General features: G+C 71.1%; 1 protein-coding gene across 1 annotated transcript; it reads right to left on the bottom strand.

Moving 5' to 3' along the window:
• Window positions 1-308: 308 nt before the first annotated feature.
• AOC1 (amine oxidase copper containing 1) lies at window positions 309-4,709 on the bottom strand. The gene is given in 6 exon segments (XM_075746993.1): window positions 309-725; window positions 886-1,018; window positions 1,429-1,717; window positions 1,995-3,363; window positions 3,365-3,573; window positions 4,581-4,709. Coding segments are annotated over 5 exon segments (2,268 nt in total). The 5' UTR covers window positions 3,563-3,573; window positions 4,581-4,709; the 3' UTR covers window positions 309-446.
• Between the last annotated feature and the right edge of the window lie 5,742 nt (window positions 4,710-10,451).

The following is a 10,451-nucleotide window of genomic DNA, read 5'->3' as shown; positions in this document are numbered from 1 at the left end:
GCTACGCTGCGGGACGGGGCCACGGCACGGCTGTGCCACTGCGGCCCCCAGCGCCGCCGGGGAGGGGGACGGGGCCTCGCGGGGCAGAAGGGGTGGGGGCTCCCCCACGCGTGGGGGGCGACGGCAGCACCCGCCCCACGTGGGCCGTGCCCCGGGGGGTGCAAAGGTGAGGGGAAGGGTGCGGGAGGAGGGGGGGGAACCTTGAACGGCGGCGTCATTCAATATTGCAACAGCTGCCGGTGGGGCACGGTGCTCCCCGTGCCCGCGGCGGTGCCAGGGCTGCCGCACGGCCCAGGCAGAGACGGGGCTGGAGGGGGTGGCATCGCCTTTACTGAGCCCGGGACGTGGCACGGCACGGCACGGCACACCTGCGCCTCGGTGTCCCCGCGGCCGCCTCCGTCCAGCGTGGCACAGGGTGCCCAGGCCACCGCCGGCCCCGGGGCAGGTCACTCCTGCCGGTAGGTGCCGTTGTAGGTGAAAGGCCGCGGGTCGACGCAGGGGCCGGGGCTGTCGGGCGTCCAGCGCTGGATCTCCAGCCGGGAGAAGGTGGGGGGGTCCAGCGGCCGGACGATGACGGGGCTGTGCGAGGCCACCGAGGGGTCCTCGTCGAAGAAGTTGAAGGGGCGCAGGAAGAAGCCGACGGCGTTGCCGGGGGTGGCCGTGTTGGGGATGTCCTCGGCGTGCGGGACGTGCAGGAAGCCGACGGTCACCCAAGCCACCAGGTCCTGCGCGGAGGGAACCGCGGCCGTCGGCTTGGCGCGTTGCACGGCGGAACCCCCCCACACTGCTTGCCGCCGGGTTCTGCCAGCCCCCCCCGGCTGCGATGCCCGGGCTGCCGGCCCCCCCCAGCTCCGTCCCGCCGCCCCGCGTCCCCGGGGCTGTCACCTGGTCCTCGATGGTCTCGTTGTTGCGGATGAAGCCCTCGAAGCTGACCAGGGGCTCCCAGGGGTCGTTCTGCGCGTAGATGCTGCTGCTGCTGGGCTCGTTCTCGTGGTGCCGCGTCACGGCCAGGTGGTACCTGCGGGGGGGCGAGGGCAGGATCAGGCCCCTCGCCGGGGGACGGAGCAGACCCACGCGCGTGGGTGCCGGGGCGGGGGGAAGGACCCCTCTCCCACCCCCGCCCGGGTTCCTCCAGCCGTGCCACCCGCTGCCCACCCGCGCAGGGGGGACTCGGGGCTGGCGGGAGGCGAGGGATCCCGGCCGCATCCCCGTGGCACCAGACCCTCTCCGGGGGTCACCGCGCAGCCGTGACCGTGACCGGCTCAGCCGGGGGCACGAGGTGCGGCCAGGGGAAGGTCCCGGCGCCGTGACCGCAGCGGCTGGGCGACGCTCGGGGCTCGGCGCACAGACAGCGGGGCTGGCCGTGCCGGAGCCCGCCGGGGCTGGCAGGAGCCGCGTCCTCGTGCTGCGGGGACCCCCCCGCCCCACCTGCCCCAGGAGACGCCCTTCTCCTCCTGCCAGCCGCGCGGCAGCACCCGCCCGGCGTGGGAGCTGTGCTGGATGCGGTAGCTGCGCGGGTGGCCCCAGCGGTTGCGCCGGCGCGGGTTGTAGAAGAGCAGGTAGCGCGGCAGCGCCTTGCCGAAGGGAAAGGCGGCCTGGCGCTCGCTGCGGCGGGGCTCCCGGTGCAGCCAGGGCTGCACCACGCGGGCGCCCGGGCTCCAGGGGTTGGAGATGTTCTCGAAGCGCACGTCCATCGTCTCGAAGCTGTTGCCGGTGCCTGCAAGCAGAGAGGCCGTGAGCGGCAGCGGCGCCCGGGGTGCACCGGCAGCCCCCAGACGGCAGCCCACCCGGCAGCCCCTTGACCGGGACACGGGGCTGGGACCCCACCGAGATGCTGCCTTGGGGCGGGGGGGTCATCTTCAGAGGGTCCGGGTGGTGCCCAGACACCGACGCTCCCCAAGGACGAGGCTCCCAAACCCTTGGAACAACACGTGGGGTCTGGTCCCACCCCTCAGCACCCTGCCCGGAGCCAGGGGGGCGGCGGGGGGCTGCACCTGCGATGTCCAGGTCCACCTTGTAGTGCACCAGGTGGGTGTGGAGGTTGCCCAGGACGTGGCTGTGGACGCGGCTGCCATAGCGCCGGCCCTGCGGCGTGTAGAAAGTGGCGTGGATGAAACCGGTGGCGTGGACCTTGGCCTCCATCACGCCGTTGGGGTAGAGGAGGAAGTCCCAGATGTAGTCGTAGTTGTAGACCGTGGAGGTGGTGCGCAGGACCAGCGCCCGCCCCTCCAGGCCGGCGTAGAAGTGGAATCCCCCCTGGAAGTCGCTGTCGAAGTGGCGGCGGAGCGGGACGCCGGTGGGCAGCTCGAAGACGCAGATGGCGTGTGAGAAGCGCACCGGTCCGTCGGCGTCGTAGAGGTGGTGGGCGTCCAGGTAGGTGGCCACCTCGGGACAGTCGATGCCGCGGGCCAGCTCGTAGGTGACGGAGCCCATGCCCCAGCCGGCGTCCATGTACTTGGTCTGCATGGCGGCCGGCGTGTCGCCCCCGTAGAAAGCGATGGCCTCTTGCACGCTCACCTCGTAGGCCAGCCGCTCCCCGTTGAAGCGCAGGTCAAAGAGCTGGAGGCCGGCGGAGGAGCGCAGGCGGAAGGCCAGGCTCCAGCCCCCGTACTCCAGCCGGTTGCCCCGCAGCCGGTACCGCCGGCCCTGGGGCTCGCACACCTTGGCCCCGTGCACCTCGGTGGGGGTGCCGGTGGCGAAGCTGCCGCGGGGCTCGTAGCTGGAGAAGAGCTGCCGGTACGGGGGCTCGGCCAGGCGGGCCACCGCCAGCGTCCCCCGCTCGTAGCTCTCGGCCAGCTCCTGCGGGCTGGAGAAGTACTGCCCGTTGTACCAGAGCCGCTGCACCGCCCAGCGCCGCGGGTCGGGGTCCCGGTGGTCCACCAGCACCTCCAGCCCCACCGGGTGCAGGAAGAAGCCCTCCACGAAGCGTTGCAGCACCAACCAGCTGCGGCGCTCGCCGGGCGCCAGCCCCCGCGGCGCGATGTCCGAGAAGGTCAGGCAGCGCCGGGAGCAGTTGTGGTACCAGAAGCCGGTGGCGTCGCGCAGCAGCCGGTAAAGCGGCTCCATCGCCTCCGCCAGCGTGCGGTGCAGCAGCTCGTACTCCAGCTGCGTCATGGGCCGCGCGGTGAAGGGGACGGTGCGGCCCCCCTTGAAGCGCAGCGGCCGGTAAAAGCTGGGCCGGGGCAGGGGCCCCACGGCAAATTCGGTGATGTTGGGCTCCGCCTGCCCTCCAAAGAAGACGACGGCCCGAGCCTGGCGCCGGGGCCGGGGGCCACCCTGGTCCAGGTAGCGCAGGGCCAGCTGCTTCTTGGGGGGCAGCAGCTCCACCATGAAGAGGGTGTTCTTGGCCAGGGGCCCCCCCCCGGCTTGGGGACAGCCCCAGCTCCGGGCAGCTCATCAGGAAGGTCCGCACAGCCCGCAGCTCCGCCGGAGACAGGTCGGCAAAGATGGAGGCCTTGTCCGGAGGCGGCACGGTGGGGCTGGGGCCGGGGCCGGGGCTGGGGCTAGAGCCGGCAGTGACGCCCAGCACGGCCAGCGCCCAGGTGAGCCAGAGCAGCCACATCCTTGGGGGACCTGGGGACAGAGGGACCAGTCGGGCACAGGGCCGCGTCCCTGCCTGCAGCCGGCCGCGACCGATGCTGTCCCTGGGGATGGGCACAGCCGATCCCCTCCCCTCCGCCGCAGCTTTCGGTGCAGATCTGGCGCTTGCCCTGCGCTGCCTGGGCAGCCCCGGCCCTTCCCCACCAGCAGCAGCTGACAGCGCCGGCACCCCGGCAAAATGTGGCACCGCGGGATGACAACGGCAAGTGCCGTCCCGTCCTGCCCAGCAACGCTGCGCCGGTGAGGCAGGCAGTGCACTGTGCCGTGCTGTGCCGTGCCGTGCCGTGCCGGCTCTCCTGTCCGGGGGGAGCGTGAACCCTGTGGGGCGCTGAGCACCGGCCCCGTGGGAGCACCCAGCCCCTGGGAGCCCAGAGGGAGCTGTTGGGGTGCTGGGGGTCCAGCCACGGGCACAGTCCCCCCACTTGAGGGGTCCCTGCTGCCGGCCCGAGTCCGGGGGGGCGCTGCCGGAGCCCAGCCGGTGAGGGCCCAGCGAACGCCGCAGCGGCGGTTAACGGGAGAAGAGCAGGAGGGGACCGGGCTGGCGTCCGCAGGCCATGGGGGGCTAGAGGCGATGGGCGTGCGGTGGCACCCCGCTATGGCCGGCACCCGGCACGGGGGCTGCACGGCGGCACTCGGCCCTGCCCGGGGTATCGTGCCAGTGGACGGGACCCACCCAAAGCCTGGGGGGACGCTGGCTGGCGGGGCCGGGGGGCTTTTGGGGCAGGGAGGGATCCGTGTACAGCACCCCAAAGCACCCGCACGCCGCAGCTGCCGGCCAGGGTGCGAGGGCGGCAGGGGGGCAGGGGGGCTCCGCACCCACCCCAGCGCAGCTGCCGGACCCCGACCTGGAGCCGAGCACCCCACCGGGGCGGTCCAGACGAGACCCCCGCTGCCCCGGCTCCCCAAGGCGCAGCCCCCCCCACCCCTCGCAGAGGGCAGGCAGAGCCCCCCCAGACCCCTTCCTCCGCCCCCCCACTCACCTGCCCACGCTCTGGAAACCTGCCTGCGCCGCGCCTGCCCGCTCTCTGCCCGGCCCCGCCGCCCCGGGGGCGCTGACCCCCCCTCCGCCCCCCCCCGCAGCGCCGGGCCGGGGGCCAGCCCCTGCCCGAGCCCGCCCGGGGTCAAGGTCGCTGCTGGCGGGGCCCGTCCCCCCCGCTCCGCAACACCCCGCGGGACTGCGGCCCCCCGCCCCCCCCGCACGGGGGTCCCACGCCCCTCCCCCCCCCCGGGGGGATGCGACCCCCGCTCCGCCGCCCCGCACCTGCGCGCTCCCGCCGCCGCTCGCCGCCGCGCTCCCGCCCGACACGCCCGACACGCAGGGGGGGTCGGGGAGGGGCCCCACGCGAGAGGGGGGGGGCCGGGGAGGGGCCCCATGCCCCACGCGGGGGGGGGGGGGGGCGTTGGAGAGACCCCGGAGCAACCCCCCCTCGCATCCTCGTGGCAGGACCCGGGTGGGCGTGCAACCCACGCACCGTGACAGCAGCCCCTGGGCTGCGCGCGGCGTGGGGGGCTCCTTCGGGGCTCATCCTGCGGACACCCCCCCCCCCCCGCGCTGTTGATGGGAGTGAAGTGGGGGGTGTGGGGGGGGTGTGTGTGTGTGGGGGGGGTGTGCGCTACCCCGCTCCGCCTCCCACCCCGCGCGTGGGGCTGCACGCCCGGCCCCTCGCGGGTTAATGAACACCCGGCAGCCACGCAGGCTCCGTCCCCGTGGCCGCCCGGTCGTTCCGCCCCCCCCCCCCCCCGGGGCTCCGCTCTTTATGGCCTCGCTGCGATCAAACTCCAGGGACAAGGTCAGATAACAGCTGGGACAAATCCACGCGAGACCGCGGCCACGCAAAGGGGGACGGGACTCCCTGGCCCTGCCACCACAGCCCCCCGGCCCGCAGAAGCCCCAGGTGCCTCCCCCACCGGTGACTCCTCTCCGTGGGTCATCGCGTCTCTGTCCTGCGTGGGAAGTGGGTGCCGCAGGAAGGTCTCCATGCCGGTCCCCCCCCCCCCCAGTACCCTGCGGAGCCCCCAGCCCCGGCAGCCGGGGGGGTTGGGGGGGTGCGGGCTCTCCTGGCGGGCAGAGGAGGCGGCGGGGGGCGGTGCCCCCCCTCCCCACGCACCGTGTCCCGGACAGGCGCTCTGCTCGGCGCCCGGTTAATGATTACCGGGGTCAGGCGGGTCCGGCCGTGTCCCCCCCCCAGCGCTGCCCGTCCCTGTCCCCTCCCTGCTCAGCGCCGCTGCCCCCGGGGAGGTGACACCCCCCCCCCCCCGTGCCGCTGGGACACCCGTGGGGGAGCAGGGGCCGTGCTGGAATCGTGGGGGGGACCCAGCCAGGTTCCCCCCGGGGTGGGTCAGCAGAGGATAAGCAGAAGGAGGGGGGCGGGATCTCCCCCCCCAGGGGCCGCTGGCTCCTCGTCGCCCGCCGGCACCCACGGCCCAGAGCACCCACGACATCGCCCACGCAGCCCCAGCACCCACGCGTGGCGTTTGGTGCTCCCTCCCCGTGCTGCCGGGGAGCTGAGCGCTCGTCCCCTGGGACAAGGGGTGCAGAAAGGGGGTGTCTCACCCCTGCCCTGGGCACACGCGCCGCACGCTGCCTCCCACGGACACACGAGAGAAACGAATTTTGAATGAGAACTCGGGGGAAAAGGGAAAAAATGGACAGGTGACAAACGGGGGGAGCCGACCACCGGCCCCCAGAGCCCTGGTGCCTCCTGTCCCGCGGGCGCTGCAGCCCCCCCCGAGCCGCCAGAGCCCAGCGGGTCCATCCTGCTCCAGGAGCATCGTGGGTGCCCCTTGGGTGCAGGGTCGGGGCTCCTGCCCCAGCTGGAGGTGCGGACGGACGGACGGACGGACAGACAGGCTCGGCCAAGCCGGACGTGGCCGGGCAGCCGCCGCAGCTCCTGCCCCTGGGAGGAGATGCCCACCCCGGTCTGGCCACCCCAGCCAGCCCTCTCCCCGTGGGCAGAGCTCGCCGCAGCCGCCCGCTGCACCCTGCCCCGGTACAGATGGGCAACGCCGAGGGAGCGGGGCCGGCCACCGCGCGGGAGACCCCGGGAGCCGTTCCCGGGACGTCCCCCCTGCTCCCCGGGGCTGCCCCCCAGCCCGAAGCCCGGCAGGGCCGTGCGGTGGGAGCGAGCCCGAGGCTGCGGCACGGCCGGCGATGAGCTGCGCTCCGGGGAGCCTCCGTGCCGGCGATTTCCCTGGGGCCCAGAGCAGCAGCAGCCGTGGGGAATGACGCTGCTGCCACGGCTGTTTCCAGCCCTGTGCGCTGTGCGAGCCATGAAAAATTAAATATTTGGGTGTTCAAGACATTTCCTGTTCTACAGCAACAAAACCCAGGATGCAAACCATCCTCTGCCGGCCTATATTTAGGATCACTCAAGGCAGCGTCAGCTCAGCGCTTGCTGGAAGCTGCCTTGAGTAAGCAAAAACGTCCCCCCCAGCATCTGCTCTCACGGGACGATTTTGGTGCTGACGCCCCGGCTCGGGCAGTTTTACGGTCTCCCGTGGGTTTTACAGCTGGCCGAAGTGATGGGGACGCTGGCCGACACCAACCACATGTCCCTTCCCTGCCACGGTCCCCACCAAAATTTCCACCCCCCTGGGCACGTGGAGGGATGATGCTCTGTGGGGCCAGATCCTGCCGGGACACACTTTGCCGAACCTGCGGGTGCGGAGCCAGCGTGGCACACGCTCGGTGATGTCTCACGCCTGCTGTCACCAGGGACGGGGCTCCGGGCCGTTGGGCCTTCCTGAGCCGGCGCTCTCCTCCCGGTGCACGGCAGAACCACAGAGAAAAGCTGCGGAAGCGCCCGCGCTTGCAGGAGCGAAGCCTGGGTGCGTAACGAGAGCCGCAGGAGCAAACCCCGCCGCTGAGCAGCATCTCCCGGTGAGCCCTTGCAGAGTGCCGGGGCAGGACGAGGAGGACGATGGGGCTCGGCGGAGCTCGTGTCGGCACGGCCGTGCGTCGGATCTCACGCTTGGAGGGAACCCCCTCGCTGAGGGGTGCTGTGGGGAGCCACGGGGAATTCGGCCGGACGCCTCCATCCCCCGGCTGCGGAGGACACAGTGGGTCGGCACGTGAGCTGCCGTGGGGCTTTACACCGCGGTGGCTGCGCCGGGATTACTGCCGTGGGGGATTACCTGCGGCTGAGCAGGGAAAGCTGTCACGTCGAGATAATCCGTCACGGAGAAAGGCCGGTTAGCCGGTGCTGCTGGTGCTGCCGGGCCTCTGGGGTCACCACGCAGCCGCCACAGGCTCTGGTGCCGCACCGTGCACCGCCAGGGCTGCCCTCCCCGAGCCCGGCTGCTTCTCCGGGGCGCCGGGTGCCGTGGGCAGGAGAAGGACCAGCTGCCAGCACGGCACAAACACGCGGCTCCGGGAACCCCCCAGGTTTGGGGTGGTCACCCGCTCCCTCCCAGTGTGCCGGGACGGGGGGAGCGATTGCGCAGGGGTGGGTGCACGAGGAGGGGGGCCATGGGCCGCCCCGAGTGCTGCAGCGCCCGTGGGGTGCTGGTAGATGGGGACGTTGTCCCTGGAGGGGGCTCGCCCCAGCACAACCCCCCCCCCCCCCGGGGCTGGGAGCACCCGGCACCCGGCTGTCTGGCCATGGGACTCAGCGGGACCCAGCACCCAGCACTGCCCCCCCATCCCCCCAGGACTCCTGGTGCTCAGGGATGCCAGGATGGGTCCCGGGGCGTCCCGCTCCCCCCCCCCCCCCCCCCCGCCACCAGCTCTGCCCTTTCTCCCTGCTGGAGGGAGACGAGGGATGGGGGGCAGGAGCCAGGCTGGGGGGGTTTGGCACTGCCGTGCTCCCACTCGCCCCCTCCCCAGAGACCCGCAGACCCTTACGGCCCACCGCCAGGCCGCGGTTCGGGTGCGTTTGTCCCGTTTTACCCCGCGCTGCTGCCGCGCTGCCCGGGGCCAAACGCAGCGGGGCGAGAGGCTGGAGCCGGCGTGGCCGGGGGGGGGGACACGACCCGCGGGGAGGGGTTCCCCCACCCGTGACCGTCCCCTGGGTGTGGGACCGGGACGTGTGGCAGCGGGGACACCCCGAGCAGGCGGGCAGGCACCGTGGGTGGTGTCAGCCCCTCCCGTGGGGCCACCCCCCCCGGCCCCGCTCCCGCCGGGAGGGGGGGGACGCACAACCCCACGGCAACGTCTCTGCCTGTCCTCCTACGCCCCGTCCCCATGGCAACGCATCCCCTACCCCTCCGGTACCCACAGCGACACCCCGTCCCCATGGCAACGCATCCCCTACCCCCGATCTCCATGGCAACGCCTCTCCAGACCGCCGCCCCTCCCTTCCCGCACTGTTCCCATGGCAACGCCTCCCTTAGCCCCGCCCTCCCACGCCCCATGGCCACGCCCCCTAGCGCCTCCGTCCCCATAGCAACCCCCCTCGGAGGGGGCGGGGTTCTCTGGGGCGCGCGCACGGCCCGGCAGGGGTCGCGAGGCGGCCGCTCTACGGTGGGCTGGAGGGGCTGCTGTCGCTATGGCAACGCGGCCTGGCTGGGAGCACCGGCCTGAGGCGCCGGGCGCTGCCTTAGCCCCTGGCCCGGCCGCCGCTCTCCCCTCCCCGGCCCTTCGCCGCCTCAGGTGGTTGCCGTCCCGGGGCGCTCCCCTCGGGCTGGAGCCCGGCCAGTACCGGCACCGCCAGCCCGAGTCCCTGCGGCGGACAGCAGGGCACTGCCGTGCAGGCGAGGCCCAGTAGGGGCTGGGCCGGGCTGGGCTGTCGGGGCCGACCTGCTCGTACCCCCGCCAGGGTGTGGGAGGGATCCTGAGGGCCTGGCAGCCTCGGCAGTGTTTGTAGGGTCCGGAGACCCCGCTGCGGGCAGAGAGAGGCTTTACAGAGTGATGGCATCGGAGGAACCAGCTGCGGGTCAGACTGCGGTGTGCCTTGGTTAGAACTGGGAACCTCCTCGTGCCCAGACGGAGCCTTGGAAGGAGACATTTGAAATCTGCCCACAAATGTTCCCCAGGGCTTGTGCAAGAAGAGTCCTGGAGGACATGTGCTGTCCTCCTCATTAACATGGTTATCACATCATACAGGGGAGTTTTACGGGGCTCTTTGTAGGGTTGCCGTAGCCATTGCCTTGAGGAAGGTCAGGGGTGTCTCTCAAGAAAACTTCATGCAAGTCCAGCGAAGCTCGTGGTTTCAGAGGAGTAAGAGTTCTTCAAAAGCCAGAGCCCCAGAAGACACAAAGGACGTGGCAGGCAGGCCAGGTGCCATCGCAGCTGATGTGGAAGGGCACAAGGACCTTTCAGAAACAGAGTGGTTTCACCAGGCGGATGCGGAGCATCAGGCTGACTTGGTGCATAAGTGATGGTTCCCCAGTGGGAGTTTGAAGTGCATCTTGGCAGCCACAGAAACTCTCCCTAAGCCTGCTTGGCTGTTAAAAGCATCGTATTTGCCATTTTATTGGTCATACTGGGCCAAAACTGTGGTTGTAGAGTGCTTTAGCAGCCTTTTAAAATCTGAGATGCAGAGACAGTGATCCCTGATGTGCTCCCGGAGTACAGGAGCGTTTCCCATCACAGCTCCTGCAGAGCCGTACAGACCAGCTGCTGACTTGGGCTCATGGAGGACTTGGAAAACTGTTCTAGTTTTAGAATAAAAATTCCTCTGTTTCTATAGAAGGAAACCACACGAGGATGTCTAGAATCAAAGGAGCCTTTGAAACAAAACTTCTGAGTGACTGTTTATGTTTCGTTGCAGATTAAGTTATCAACCACATGCAGAGAGCAGCGCAGGTGATAAATGGCCATGGGAGAGCAGAGGCCGGTGCTTCCTCTTGCCGAGCAGCAACTGTGGCAGAGCTCGTGGCTTTGATGAACCTGCTTCTGCCAAAGGAGAGGC

The sequence above is a fragment of the Balearica regulorum genome, chromosome 2 (assembly GCF_011004875.1).
Source record: "Balearica regulorum gibbericeps isolate bBalReg1 chromosome 2, bBalReg1.pri, whole genome shotgun sequence".
In the NCBI taxonomy this organism is placed as follows: domain Eukaryota; kingdom Metazoa; phylum Chordata; class Aves; order Gruiformes; family Gruidae; genus Balearica; species Balearica regulorum.
Note: the sequence above shows the minus strand (reverse complement) of the source record. Positions and strands in the feature narration are given on the sequence as shown.